Consider the following 16,184-nt stretch of genomic DNA (forward strand, 5'->3'; position numbering starts at 1 on the left):
GTCCTGTGCTTTACTTGGATAAAAACAAATTATTCTACAGCGCTCATCCAACCACAGGATGGCATATGCTTCCGGAGCTTCAGGCATGACATCATGCTGGCGTCCACTATGAACCCCCCCTTTAAGACTCAGCATTTTCCACTGCCTGGGAGCTGTTTATTTTTAAAAGGGACACCACCACGTCCGGGAGGATCTCATCCCGTGGTTAATTTGTAGGAACTGGACTCGGAGTAACCCAAACAAAATCCAGATTGACCTGGGTGGCAAAATGAAAAGAAATGATGTGGATAGCTTTTTTGAAGTCTAAATAGTGGAAGCTGAAATGAGAATTAACGCTTTCAAGTTATTCCCAAATCAGAAGGCGGCGTAGAGAAAATTGCTCTAAATTATATTTGGTTCAGAATGTAATTGGGTGGTCAGCGATTCGGCCAGCAGGTGATGCTCACGATTTACCACACGAATTTGTTCTAAAAATAGCCTCTTTTTTGTTCTCTCGATAGTATTTATCATGAGGGAAGCAATACTCCAAAGATATTGTTTTCTAGCTTTAAATTATCGATGTTGCAATTCCTTAATAATGATGATTGAACAGTCCAAAAGAAAAATCTATAGCCACACAAATAAATGATGCAGCGTGATCTGATTCTAACAAACTACGATTTATTTACATGGCGAGGAAAATTAAATCAAACAAGAGAACAAAAAACATTGTTGACACAAGAAACTCACATTTCTAATTAACAAAAGAGAAACAGTGTGAAAAATGGATAGGGGGAGATTTTCTGTAGCAGGTATAAATGATCAGGAATTATTTTATAGCGTGTCAGAATGATATTTATACCCAGCACCAAAAGCGGCTTGTTGTGTTATCTTTTGTTGCGTCACCTTTGGGTCACAGCATCACGTGGGGGGAAAAAGTTGCAGTAAAGTCTCTGTATCGGTTTGTTGAACCCATCGTGCCTTTATCAGCCGATGGAGAGGTAAAAAGAGGAACATGAACAAACCCAGCCTACTTGCTCCCCATGTTCCCAGGGGGGGCAAAGGCCAGCACGGCTCCCCCTTTGAGCCACCGTCCATGGAGAGCAGGCGTGTAGAAAGGGTATTGTTTATTACCAGCTGGCTTCGCATTTGTTGCCATAGCCGTTGCCATTTTTCGTTGTCGGTTCGCAGTTAGTGTGGCTGCTCACCACGTGTTTTTGGGTAAGCCAGCCTCGTATTTTTCTGCAGAAGCTGCGGCTCCGTTTTGTTGATCAGTCCCGGTCATCCACCCGTTGGCGGCTCTTCGTGTTTTTTTTTTTTTTTTACCAGTAAGCCACTTATTGGCTGCTTGCCCTTTGTTGTACCATTAGGCATCTACCTGCGACACAGGAGCTTAGGCATTCACCAGAAAAACTACTAAAACTTGGCTTAAAACACTCGTAACCTCTTTGACTAAATGATAAGTAAAAAAATATGGCAACTAGCTTTGGGGTGCTGGTGTACCTCTGATGGCGTCACAATGTGTAATGCCTAAGAGACAAGACATGGTGTCTTCTAAATGCATTATCTTGGAAAATAATTTGTATATACCGATGAAATATATAAAGATTGTATGCAAAACCATGAACTATTTCCTCACATTTTACATGTTTAATAATTTGGGATTACCTTTAAGATACCGTTTAAAATGATCCATCATTCCTCCATAAGACTTAATTTTCTATCCACATTGAACAGATTTGTCAATTACATTCATTACATGTAGTTCTTGACTCCTTTTCCTTTTCAAATACTTCCCCAATCTTTTGTCCTGACAATCCTGTCAGGTTGTTACTTTGTCTTTTCTTCCCTATGTCCTCAATAGCTTTTCAAGCGAGTCTGGACATGATCCTGTTCCCCCCATCTGCTGACAGGTCTGTCTCGTGGGAAAGCCACGAAGAGCGATAATGGAGGAGGAGGAATATGGCGAGTGGGGTGAAAAGAGAATACTGCTGAAAATGAATTGTCTAAGCAACAGGTTGGAATGAAAGGTTTGACAGTATAAAAAAATTAAACAGCTCATTAACTCTATTGCATTGGTGTAATGGGAATAATAAAGGGTTTAATAAATTGCAAGCGGTCAAGAATAAGTCTGCATAGGCAGGTAGTCGTATCTTGAAAAAGAGAGCGCCAAGAGAACAATGACAGGAAGCCACGTCAAGAGTTGGGGAAAACATTGATGTGGAGAACAAAAACAAAAAATAAAAAAAAAATAAGAGACAAACCGTTCTGAAACAGACAATGTCGATCAGGGTCACAGGCACAAGTTTCCATAGCAACCTGCCTTAATAGAGCTAATTGGGTCATATTTTCACTAAAAAGTCAAGTTTATATATAAGACTTGTCATATGTTTTTGACATTTGCATTTTCAACACTGAGAGCTAAATAATATAAACAGATGTGTTTGTGTCAACAGCCCTTTCATCTTAGTCAATGGACTGTGAAAAGAATGTAGCCTACGAAAGAAAGGGCACAGGTTAAATCCACCAAACAATAACAAAACTTCTTTCATGGCTGAACAAAGCTCCCTAAATGCCAGAAGATATTTATGACAGTCGAAGCTGCAGGTGTCTATTGTTGATTATTTTGGTGCAACTGCACCCTGTCAATAATTTGCCTTTCTAATTTTGTTTCACTGATAAATCTACAAAAACCTTTAGCCGACTTACCCCTTTGACTCCCTTCAGATCTCCTTTCAACAGGCTATCCAGAGGAAAGGTGATGATGTTGTTCATGTTCTGGAACTGTATAAGAAAGACACATGGAGTCAAAAACTTCAAATGTTTTGTCCAAAGATTATTAGAAAGATCAATTTGTTTGTTTTGGCATTGTTATACATGACGAGAAAACTACAATCATAAGCACAAAAATGTAGTATTTCTCTCATGGAAAAAAATCACTTTTTTATAGGTATGTGTTTAGGCTTCATGAAAGCATTGGCCTCCAGATCCTGGTTCAACAACCTCTTAAATTACTCTAATATTGGTGTTACTAAATCACCCATTCACAATGCAGGCATAGAGGAGTCAAGTGGGTATATAATAGCATTGGGCTGGATACACAAGCTGCTTTTAGAGGAAGGAGTAAGACCAGACTTGATTACATCAAGCTAAAAGAGGATGTTGCAGTGCTGCCATGGAAAACCGGCGCACACCCCACACACTGGTCTTTAGTGTTTGTGTTCCTCCAGGGGATTGAGACAATTAAAGACAGAATGGAACTCCTCTCTTCAATGGATTTTAACACCGCCTTGAATCCGCTTCCTGTCCTACTTATATTACAAACTCACCAGGTTTTTGAAGAGTGCAGTGAGCTCCTTGGTGAAGACGGAGAACTTGAGGAAAGCTGAACCTAAATCGGGATCATCTCGGTATACACAATTTTCTCCAAACTTCTCTAACGCTTGAGTGTACTGCTCCTCATTCTCAACGTGAGCTGAAAAAAAGAATACCACATGCATTTAGAATAGAGTTAACAGGTTGTGGGTGTCCTGAAATAAATCACTGTTTTTCCTTTTTTTTAAGATTAAGCCGATGATGCGCATAAGTTATAGAGCAAATGTTATTGCATGAACCGTAACAAAATTAGTAAATATAATGAAAACATCCTGTTCTACACACACATATGAAATCTGATCCTGTTTAATAAACAAACGTATTGACACAGACTCCTTGAAGTTGTACCAATTCAGTAAAATTGAAGAAATTGCATGGAATAAAAAGTATTAACTATTGTCACACCAATAATTAGAGTGCTATTAAAGAAAAAAAACATTCAGACGCCACAGCTTTTTCTTTGAATAGTCCATTGAACGCACCATTCCAGCACATGACCCAGTTCTTTGTCCATGGTTACCAGTAGCAAAAGAAGCCTCCTGATCTGACTTGAATACAGCACCTTTATCATCTGGTCACCTTTGTTGCCAGGTGTAACTCAAATAAGTGTATATTAAAAATGTATAAGCAACCCAAAAAAAAAGTAATGCTTTAGGTCCAGTAACTGCAAAGAAACGCTATAAGTTGCAACTGAATATTCATAAACAAGTTTTTTATCTATTAATTATGGCGGTTATGACGGTTGGGCTGTTCCTAGTGCCATTTTTTTCATACAGTGTGGTCGGTATCAACCAGTTGACTGAACACCAATGTTCTCTAGGTCTCTGAGTGCATTGTGGGTGGTTAAAAGAGCAATACCTTTACATTAATCTGTCCTAGACCCCCTTACAGAGTTGTAAAATCCCTAGATACCGGATTATATGGGTGTCAGAGAGCGCATTCGGACATAACCACTGTAACATTAAAAAGGAAAATCCGGGGGTGAGGCATGATGCAAGCAAAAGGAGAATAATCTATTTCCTAAAAGCTACTTAAGTGAATTTGGTGTTTCCAGTTATATGGCCATTGTTGATTGTTGTGTCTAAGGATGTTCATAATATATATTTATTGTTTTTTTACCTACAAAAAAACACGTGAAATGTGTGTAAAACAAAGACATAGGCTCAAAAAGTTGTGACCAGCATCTTCCATTGTCCTGTATGTTCAAATCCCATCTTGGATGAGATTGGAGCAGCTAATGTAATCAGGACCGCAGCAGTGCTTGGGAAGGGGCTCAGGGGGCAGTTGCTATGACAACAATCACTCAGAAATATGACGTATGTGCATGTGAGCTTCAAGGAAACGGAGTCAGCGAGTGTGTAAAAACGCAAAGGTGAGCACTTAAGCACACCTGGAGAGACACTGCAGTGACTCATGCCAACAGAAACACACGCAGACAAGTACTGTAACTCAAAAGCAGACAGAATCGGTTTTCAGCCATGCGTCAGGTTTATAGACAGAGCTGGATAACATCACGTCTGAGGATGGGCTATCATGCATGGCCTTATTAGCTGAAAGCATCTGAGTCACCAAGTGAAAAATGCATCTAAATTAAGACACTAGGCCGTATCCTGGAAAAGGTAAATTAGGGCTGGACAATATGCCCCAAAAAAACGAAAGCTTAATATTGTAAAATACCTCAAAAACAAAACAGGCAAAGGTCAGCAGCATTAAGGATGAAACAAGGAATAACCTAGTTAAAGAAAAAGCGTTACTGAATAGATGGACAGAATACTGCTCCAGATTCTACTAACACCCAACACAGAAAGACCCTGAGGTCCTTACAAATTCTGAACCAGGGGGAAGTGATGACTTCCCTATCCTGCAGGCAGAAGTAGAGGCAGCAATTAACTATCTGAAGAACAGAAAGTTTCCAGGAATCATGACCATATTATCATTTAATATGGATGACTACTATTTTAAACACAAATTCGAAGAAAATTATACTGACCAAAATAATATAGTCTGTGAAATATTTTATGACAATAGCTGATTTTAGTGATTGAGCAAAAACTAGAAACAAACCCAAAGAAATTAGTTATTTACTTTTCATTGATAAGCTGTACCTACCATTCATTACCTTTTGTTTCGTGGTATTTACATTTAACAACCACAATGCCTACCCTTGATTGCAATATTTAGCAGAATTTCAAGTTGTTGATTTTAAGTCATGTTTATTTTTTATAACCCTTAATCACAAGAAGTCTTAAAGGGCTGGACAGATTACGGACAGATTACAGACTATTATTACACCATCCCATGATCTAAGACCTACATGAAGGCAAGGATGGACAAAATATAATTAACATCACATGATCCTGATATTTTTAGGGCAGCAGCGAAGGCCTCAGAAGCCCTGATGGCCCAGCACTGTGTAAATTACTAATTAATGAAAAGCAACGGCTTGAAGTGAACAAATTATTTTTATAGTTTGAATAAAAATGGAACCCAAAAAGGTTGTACTGTTGAAAAAGTGTTGTACATTTAAAAAAATGATTCAAATGAAAACTAAATTACATATTTCTAAATAACAAAAATCAATTGAAAAAATGAAAAGATTAAAAACTTTATAAATTTAAAATGAAAACATTTAATAAAATAAATGAATTCAGTTTTGATTTTAAAAATTACAAATTAATAAATTCTTACATTTATTGCCAAGCCATCTTTCGCCACACTTTATAGGTAATGCAGAAGTCAAGTCAAGTCATTTTTATTTGTATAGCCCTTAATCACAAAGAGTCTCAAAGGGTTTCACAGGTTATTCCACAGACTTTTTTTTTTAGACTATTATTACACCTGATCTGGAACCAACATGAGGGCAAGGAAAAACTCAAAAACCTCAACATGAGGAAAATGAAGAAAAAAGCTCTTTAAAATGTATATATATATATATATATATATATATATATATATATATATATATATATATATAATTAGCTGTGACCCAACAACGATTTAACAAACTTGCAAAGTTAACGGTCACTCACAAACACTGCACATCTGTCAATAGGGAACGTTAAAACACTCCTGAGGCATTCATCCCTCCTAGTTTTTGAGAGTTCCCCACGGTGTCAGCTAGTTACTTGTATCTACCAGTCACCATGCTATCCATGCAGAAAGACATGAAAAGAACATGAGGCCCCTTTCTCTATCAGGCTTTATACTCATTCTGTTCCTCCTTGTCATTGCTTGCACATATTTTCACAATAAGAAATGGGAGTTGGGGGAATTGAGGAGGCTACAATCTGTACACCCGGAATGTTGAGGGAGCCAATGATTCCCCATGCTCATTAGTCACGCTTTTTCCCGAGCATCTTTTTGGGAAACACGGGGAAACGTGTGTACACACAAAAAGAAAAAGAAAAAAAATACACATGTTTTACCATGACACATCATTTACTCGATGGTGCTCGTTTGTTCCTTTTAAGGATTAGGCAAAGAGAAACACTGGGGACAGGTAATCAACCACTCATGGGGGATGTAAATTAATTCATGTTTACAGAATAGAGGAGATATATGTACAGTATTTAGAACCCAGTCCCTATTAGCCCTTGGAAAATTGACTTCAAATACAGTCAACTGGAGTGACTGCGTTAACTCTCCTCAGGATTATTATTATTATTATTTTTATTTTATTTATTTTTTTTTTTTTTGGGGGGGGGGGGGGGGGGGGAATTTAAACCAATATTTTAAAACAAGAATTTCCTGCACCAAACTGCTGCCAAATGTTCAATGTACAGACTTTAAAGCAGGGGTCTCCAACCTTTTTGAAGCTGACAGCTATTTTTTGTTACCAATCAGCACAAAGCGCTACCAGTTTGATGTCAATTTCTAAAATAACTACTTATCATGTTATTACTATGTTGTTACCAGGTTAATTATTTAGGAAGACTCATTCAACAAGTAAAAGATACATTTTACTAGAAAATCACAATGAGCTATTTTCAGAACCGGTCCGCGGACTTCTCTGATATCCCGTAGGCACCACGATAGCGACCCCAACTTGGAGGGGATGGTGTGTATTTGAACACTAGAGTTCACAGTTGTGTCGTGCAACCGAAAAGAGAGCTACAAAGCAAAGGGATGAATACAAACTACGGAGACTCAAAGGGCCCAAAAGGAACCATTTGTTCAACCTTTCATGTCAAGTCATGTTTATTTGTGACACCCTTAATTACAAGGAGTCTCAAAGGGCTGCACAGACCACAGATTTTTGCAAACTACAGACTACTATCACACCATCCCCTGATGTAAAACCTACAAGAGGGCAAGGAAAAACTCAAAAACTTCAACATGAAGAATATGAAGAAACCTTGAGAAGGGACCACACATGAGCTAATCCCCTTTCCAGGATGACCAGGCTGCAACGGATGTTGCAATAACAAATAATACACAGATATTGTCAACATGAAATATAGGAAATTCATAAGCTACAGTATATGAAGTGAGTTTTAGCCTAGATTTAAACAGTTCCACCGAGGTTGCGGATCGAATCTCAGGGGGCAGAGCATTCCACAGCACCGGGTCCCAAATTGAAAATGCTCTCGAACCTGCGGATCACCATATCGCGCATCTATAATTTTCAAAAGGTTTTGGGGCTCAAATACTAGTCCTGAAGCAGCAAGATGGCAGATAATTATGTCAGCTCCATTTAGGTCAGAAAATAAATGGATATTTTGCCATCCAAGTACTTTAAATTATTTGATGGTTCATTTATTTATTTACACTTATTTTTAAATCCTCATTGTTTTTCTCAATGATGGTTTTTACCACTAGGAGACGCTAAATACTAGACTGTCCTTTTAAGTCAATGAGAACATTATAAATCACTACTTCAACGATCACTCAACTCGTTCTATGGTTCAAATGTTATCTACTACAGCAAAAATAGCATGGTCCCGTTTCCACAAACACGCCTCTGCATTTCTATTTGCCTTTGAAAATTGGAGAGACCAAAAGAAAAATCCACACACAGAATTTCATGAAGCAGACCTGTTTGGATTATAAATACATGAGACTTGGAGTGGATTTTCATCACCAACTTTCAAAAACAAATGGTATTGCCACAGGCTTTGTTGCTAAAACTGTACCCGCAGCCTGTTGGTGGCTCCAAGTGTTTTTACTGTAAACACCATGAGAGATTTCTCATTGTGTTGTCACAGCTTAAAGGCCTGTTTGCAATGAAAGCAAGCTACTCCGACTTGCTGCAAAGCGAAGTGCAGTGTTTTCTCACTTTCAGCAATAAGTGAATTTCCACGATGTAGAGAATGACTTTTTCCAAATAATTTTCTATTTTGATGTATTTATGTCTCTTATTGACAGTGTGAACCCCTCTACCATTCTACACCAGTTACTTGTTTTGCAGGCAAGATATTCGCTCTTGTATAGAATAGAATAGAATATACCTTTATTGTCATTGTTACAAAATGGGTTAACATATTGTGACAACGAAATTGGGCATGACACTCCAGTTTTACACATTCACAATGAGGTATGAGCCAAGAAGATAAAGGAACAGAGAAGATAAGGTTATAAAACAAGGGGGATAAGGCTATAGTTATAATTTACATGGTATTTATACAAGAAATGTCGGCATGTGGGATGTTACATACAGTGTTGTCGTGATACCGTTGGTATCGTAAGGGTTGTGCAATATTGCATTTGGTGCAAAGTCGTCATAGTGCAAAAAATAGTCAGCATATGCATTGGTGCAAACATAGACAACATAGTTCAGAAAAAAGGAAGTGGTCAGACATTGTGCAAGGTGAGCAGTAAACGTAGTGCAGTCGACATGTGCAAGAACATAGACATTAGTACCATTATATTCGTATGGTACCATTATATTCGTATGAATATGCATTGATGCATCCAATATTAGTATATAAAATTCAATTCTCTCTGCAAAAATGTAGACTATTTTTTTTACTGGCTTTAAATCTATGGTTGTGTACCAAAAATAGATATTACGGTTATGTATGCATTTATACATCCAACATTGGTCTGCAAAATTGAATTCCCACTGCAAAAACGCTGATTTTAAAAAAAACTGACTTTGAATCTATGATTGCGTATTAAAACCAGATATTCGTATCAGTGATGATACTAGCTTCATTTTTGTAAGATATAGTTACTCGCGATGGTACCTTCTAGTGGAAATGTAATTACCTGAAATTAAAGGGATGGTATAATGTTATTAATAACTGTACATGCGATCTTAAGAAGAGATATGTTATATTTAAAGGTATCCCTAGTCTAAACTTTGGGTCATTTTTTGTAGAGAGAAAGATATTTTATATGATCAGTATGCATTGTCATTATCAATGAATATGCAAGATTTGAATATTGGTATTAGTCTGGAAAAACATGGTATCAAACATCTCGATTGAAATCCCAACTTGTGTTCGTTCATTAGCAATTATTAAGTGCAAATTACCATTCCTCTAATTTCTGGATCCTGATTGTTAAATGGCATCAAAAGGAACCAGATACTTTTATGGTCCATCGTCACAAGTACCGATGCCTTCAAAAAAGTTGTAACGGCTGGTATATAACATTTTACGCGATGCAGCCCCCACTTAAGTTTTCTTACGGCGAAGAATCTATGTAATCGGCATCTTGAATGGCTACATGATCCGAAAACATATAACGTAACCGACTTGGAGCATAACTGAAAACAACGCAGCTGAAAATGGTGTCAGGTGTGCAGAGGCTGTTGGCGTTCTGCAGCCAAAGGCATCGAAGCTAAATACCCCACGCGGTTGGCGCTGGGTGTGTGACTAGTTTAAAGTGTAATAAATGGGCCTGAATTAGTTTACTTTTATGGCTGTTTATGTCTTAAAATTCGATGAGGCTTGTAAAAAAAATTTAGTTTCTTAAACTTGAGCATGTGGCTTTTTAATCAGGTGCACTCTCCAGTCCAGAAATTATAATATATTATGCATTATTTTCAAGACAAGAACCTTTTCTGACTTGTCTTGAAAGAGAAGACAACTGTCTTAATTAGACCATAATGAGGGTATGTGTACACAGTGTTGCTAAACTCAACTCTTGTTCTAAGGATGCATAGTTAAGAATAAAAGCACTTGACGGAAAACCCAGCGAACCGCTAATTTTCAGACATCAGGCAGAGACGCATTTTCCGTGACGTGTGTTAATGAGTGACGTAGGTAAAAGCAGACGTGTGTCCGTGGCTCCGTGACCCCCTTGCCTGTTTCTTTGAGTGTTTGGATCAGACAGCTGTCGCCGGGACGGCAACAGAGCTTGCAGTGTTCACCGAAAGACGGACTCGGCACATTGTTCACTCTCGCCCTGACTCCCCCTTTTCTCGCCATCAGCGGGGGCTCTGTCGGCCCGGACAAAGGACGCTGGAAAACCCTTGGCACTGGCACAGCCAATCAGTAAGCCCGCACACACCGATTGTGCATCCTTCCACTGTCTAAACCCAAAACAGACGTGTTACGATTCCAGAAGTAGCCTCTGTGGAACTGCTACGGGGAGAAAAAGACACCCAACTCGGGGCTAATGCATGCTTTGACCCTAGAAAGAAACCAGCAGGGATAAACCTGAACAGTGTTTTCCATACATAGGAAGGTCCTGGCAGGTTGGCAGAATTTAATTGGTCCCGCCAGAGTCTCATAAACTTGCTTTGGTAGAAATATGATATTTTCAAATGTATGCAAATGTGAAGTTAATTGAAAAGGTAAGAATCTGAAGTATCTTCCCAAACTGAAATAATCACTGCGAGTGCGACTAACATTGAGGAATCTAGGTTGGAACACACAGATATACTGGACTGTCTCAGAAAATTAGAATATTGTGATAAAGTTCTTTATTTTCTGTAATGCAATTAAAAAAACAAAAATGTCATACATTCTGGATTCATTACACATCAACTGAACTATTTCAAGCCTTTTATTATTTGAATATTGCTGATTTTGGCTTACAGCTGAAAAAAAACTCAAAAATCCTATCTCAAAATATTAGAATACTTCCTCAGACCAAGTAAAAAAAATAATTTTATAACAGCAAAACTAAATCAAACATTTGAAAATGTCCATTGATGCACTCAGTACTTGGTTGGGAATCCTTTTGCACGGATTACTGCATCAATCCGCATGGCGTGGAAGCAATCAGCCTGTGGCATTGCTGAGGTGTTATTGATGCCCAGGATGCTTCGATAGCGGCCTTCAGCTCATTTGCATTTGTAGGTCTGGTGTCTTTCATCTTCTTCTTAACTATACCCCACAAATTCTCGATGGGGTTCAGGTCAGGGGAATTAGCAGGCCAATCAAGGACAGTGATGCCATGGTCAGTGCACCAGTTACTGGTGGTTTTGGCACTGTGGGCAGGTGCCAGATCATGCTGGAAAATGAAATCCTCATCTCCATAGAGCTTTTCAGCAGATGGAAGCATGTAGTGCTCTAAAATCTCTTGGTACACAGTTGCATTTACTCTGGACTTGATGAAACACAGTGGACCAACACCAGCAGCTGACATGGCTCCCCAAACCATTGCTGACTGTGGGAACTTCACACTGGATTTCAAGCAACTTGGATTTTGCTCTTCTCCAGCCTTTCTCCAGACTCTGGCGCCTTGACTTCCAAATGAAATGCAAAACTTGCTTTCGTCTGAAAAGAGGACTTTGGACCACTCTGCAACTGTCCAGTGCTTCTTCTCCATAGCCCAAGTCAGACGCTTCTTCCGTTGTCTTGAGTTCAGAAGTGGCTTGACCATGGGAATACGGCTATTGTAGCCCATTTCCCGGACACGTCTGTGAACTGTGGCTTTTGATACCTGGACTCCAGCTTCAGCCCACTGTCTTTGAAGCTCCCTCAAATTGTGGAAGCAGCTCTTCTTCACAATTTTGTTAAGGCTGCGGTCATCTCTCTTGGTTGTGCAGCGTTTCCGGCCACATTTTTCCCTTCCAACAGACTTTTTGTGGATATGCTTTGAAACTGCACTCTGTGAACAGCCTGCTCTTTGAGAATTTTCCTTTTGTGTCTTACCCTCCTGATGGAGGGTATCAATGATGGTCCTCTGGACAGCAGTCAGATCAGCAGTGATTTAGTTTACTGAACCAAGGTGAGTGTTTTTAAGGCTCAGGAAACCCTCGCAAGGTGTTTCGAGTTAATTAGATGATTCAGGTGATTAGTTGAATAGCCTACTTGTATACTTTTTCATGATATTCTAATATTTTGAGATTGGATTTTTGAGTTTTCTTAAGCTGTAAGCCAAATTCAGCAATATTAAAATAATAAAAGGCTTGAAATAGTTCAGTTGATGTGTAATGAATCCAGAATGTATGACATTTTTGTTTTTTTAATTGCATTACAGAAAATAAAGAACTTTATCACAATATTCTAATTTTCTGAGACAGTCCAGTATATAAGGTTTTTATTCCCGCCTGCAAAAGAGTGTAGCATGGGTATCTTAGCTGGAAAACGGTTGAGACAATAACTTGAAGCCTTACCTAGTATCTTGTAAAATTTGATCACAATCTGACAAACTAAACATTGTATTCTGAACATCTTTCTAAATGTAGGTGTAGGCATTTCCAAAAGTGGCCATTTGAAAACGATCATTTCACAGCCCTTATAACTTTGCATTTGTGTATTTTTCTTAAGCTATTTTTTAGACATCGTGAAAGATGTAAATGTTTGACTTCTCTTTCTAGAGGGGAATACAAGATAGTGCACACTTCTGCATAATAATGGTGCGTAAATCATCATCATCATTTAACCATGATTGGCTTTGCGTACGTTTACCTTCGGGTCTGATTTGAATACACACTGTAAATGTGTAAGCATTGACAATTGGAACTCATTGGCTAACCAATGGGCCATTTAAGCTTTTCAATAATATGTGGCACGACGTTTTCCCGTGACTGGTGATTCTGTGAAGACTTTGTTTACCAATGTCCTGATGGCCCACCGGCGGAGCATTTAGGGGTTAAAATGTTGGACGCAGAAAACCGGCCCGGCCCTTGTCGCACTGCTGGTGTTTTCCACAGAGTGTAAAAATGTGGTAGCTGCCATTGAAAGCAATTGCAAAAATATACTCAGCAGGAAAATGGTTTGGTGGGCCCTAACTTAGCTCATAAGTTGTGCATTACAGTAACTTTCTGTAAACCATCGAAGAAGAACAGACATTCTGTCATAGTACTACTGATATTTAATACTGTAATTTACTAAATCACTGATATGTGTATCATATTTAATTAAATGTAAAACTCATATCAGTGATTTAGTAAATTTACTCACTGATACAATACATTAAAATAGTACATCATCTGCAATGGACAACACTATTTTTTTAAGTCTAATTAGTTAATGAGCAGAATTTTTGCTTTTAACTCGTTTTGTGGGTGTGACTTAATTGCCTTTCATAACTAGTGTATTTATGATTTGATGGTTTACAAAAGCACACATTCATCATAGATCATTCTAGCGTCTTTATTTTGCGCTAAAAATGCACCAGATCGATGTCTTTGAATTTAAATTGTGCAACATGTTTTGAACCAACACTGCTGAACCATATTTTTTCTACTTTGATCTACAGAGGATGCTTAATGCAGTTTTTGTGTATTCATCCTATTGAAAAAAAAAATTAAAAAAAAATAGCCCTATTTTATTTTTTAAGACGTTAAATGGGAGCAAAACTTACCAATACCAGATGTGTAAATGGCCTTCACTGACTTCTTCATCTTGTATAAAACACTCCGGTCCACATCTAATGCCTGAAACAGATGCAAATGACAATCAAGGACAAGGTCACACAAACTTATAATAAGGACTGCAGGACGGCAGTGCAATGGTTAGCACGTGTGCGGCACAGTTCTGAGGTCATGAGATCGAACCTTCCTGTGTGGAGTTTGCATGTTCTCTCCGTGCTTGCGTGGGTTTCCTCCGGGCACTCCAGTTTCCTCCCACATTCCAAAAACATGCATGTCAAGTTAATTGGCCGGTTCAAATTGTCCCTAGGTGTGAATTAGTGAGTGAGTCGTCTGTATCTGTGTACCCTGCGACTCGCTGGCAACGAGTTCAGGGTGTCCCCTGCCCACTGGCTGAGGATGGCTCGGATGGGCTCCAGCACCCCCGCAACCCTAATGAGGATAAGCAGTGTAAATAATGGATGGATGGATGTAAACCGTATTTCTCCAACATAAAGCTTCTAAATGATACGCCTGTACATTTCTAAGCTTAACCAAGTGTTGCTTCTTGTTTGGACTTGGCACTCGGCATGCCCGTGGAGGGCACAGTCTGAGTGCTGTATCTACACTCAATGAATTATTCAAAGTGGTGCTAAAAATAGACATGCTCCCCACAGTTATTGTATGGTATGGGATATGTGCAAATTTGGAAGCGTATGAGCTGGTACAACAAATTTACTTTCCCATTTTAACACTCAGATAAGGAAGCCCTGGTCTAGAATGTTCCCTCTGAATGTGGAAACAAAACAATAGAACTGAACAAAGTTAAGGTTTGATTCATAAATTGCCATCAAGACAGACTTCTTAGAAAACATATTTATATTGGATTTTGTTATATCATGGAAAGTTAAAAGTGTGGTGCAACAACTAATTGATTAATCAACAAATAATTAAATAATGGATTAATCATTTCAATTGCCTTATTAGGTAGCAGTTTCTAACTGTCCTTTTCTCAACAGTAAATATTGACAACTTTTCATTGTGTATCTTTATGAATTATTTCTGAATTAATCTTGAGGTGAGGTTATGGTTTGGCAAATAGATAGATAGATAGATAGATAGATAGATAGATAGATAGATAGATAGATAGATAGATAGATACTTTATTCATCCCCGAAGGGAAATTCACTTTTCCAGCAGCATCCCTAAGCTGAGAACAATCAAAAATAACTGAGAACAATCGAAAATAACACGGGAGCTGCTGGAGTGGCTGCCATTCGTGACGGCGCCGGAGAAACGATTCAATTTGAATCATGTACAAACAAACAAACAATTGAATCATGTACAAGAAACGATTCAATCTGAATCATGTACAAACAAACAAACAATTGAATCATGTACAACAAACAAACAAAATATTTATGTTTCAATAAGTGGAGTGTTAAAAAAATGTATAGTTTTAAAAATCTATGATAATAGTCAGGCTTCATATGTTTGTGTTTTTTTAAAAGTACTTTTGTTTATTTTATTGTGCATTGTTGTGTGTTTTTTAAAGGTGGTTACCGTATTTTCCGCACTATAAGGCGCACCTAAAAGCCTTTATTTTTTTCAAAAGCTGACCATGCGCCTTATAATACAGTGCGCCTTATTTATGGATGAATTTTAAAATTGCAAAGTTTTCCAACTAACTTGCAGCCGCCGACTAGATTTTCCCCCGAACGCCAAGTAGTACGCGGTGTATGCTGGGATTTATTTACCTGCGTTTCATTGGCTAACCAATGTGTCAATCATCATTTGAATCGATCACTATTGGCTAAAGTTATTCGGAGGTCAAGGGGCGGATCCTTTTTATCATTTACAGGCTGGCATTGGCTTAAACAGCAAAACAAAGCCTGCAATTGGCCGAAAAATATGTGTCAATCATCAGTTGAATCGATCACTATTGGCTAAAGTTATTCGGAGGTCAAGGGGCGGATCCTTTTTATCATTTACAGGCTGGCATTGGCTTAAACGGCGAAACAAAGCCTGCAATTGGCCGAAAAAGATGAATGTGTATAGCACGTGGCTGACGGCATAGAGAAAGCTTTTTTTCTATTCTGTATTTGTAAATATTGTATTCTCCTGGATTTACTACCCTCAC

At 38.4% G+C, this 16,184-nt stretch overlaps 1 protein-coding gene across 2 annotated transcripts in view; it reads right to left on the bottom strand.

Moving 5' to 3' along the window:
* The window catches only part of asap2a (ArfGAP with SH3 domain, ankyrin repeat and PH domain 2a), a 59,756-nt gene that overhangs the window by 25,728 nt on the left and 17,844 nt on the right, over positions 1–16,184 (bottom strand). For both annotated transcript variants that reach the window (XM_088354252.1, XM_088354250.1), the window contains exons 2-4: positions 14,059–14,131; positions 3,309–3,454; positions 2,689–2,763 (exon numbers count right to left, since the gene is read on the bottom strand). In XM_088354252.1, the coding sequence (XP_088210378.1) occupies positions 2,689–2,763; positions 3,309–3,454; positions 14,059–14,131 (294 nt within the window). The remainder of the gene's footprint in view (positions 1–2,688; positions 2,764–3,308; positions 3,455–14,058; positions 14,132–16,184) is intronic.

This window comes from Urocampus carinirostris, chromosome 15 (assembly GCF_059441175.1).
Source record: "Urocampus carinirostris isolate Australia breed hairy pipefish chromosome 15, RoL_Ucar_1.0, whole genome shotgun sequence".
In the NCBI taxonomy this organism is placed as follows: Eukaryota; Metazoa; Chordata; class Actinopteri; order Syngnathiformes; family Syngnathidae; genus Urocampus; species Urocampus carinirostris.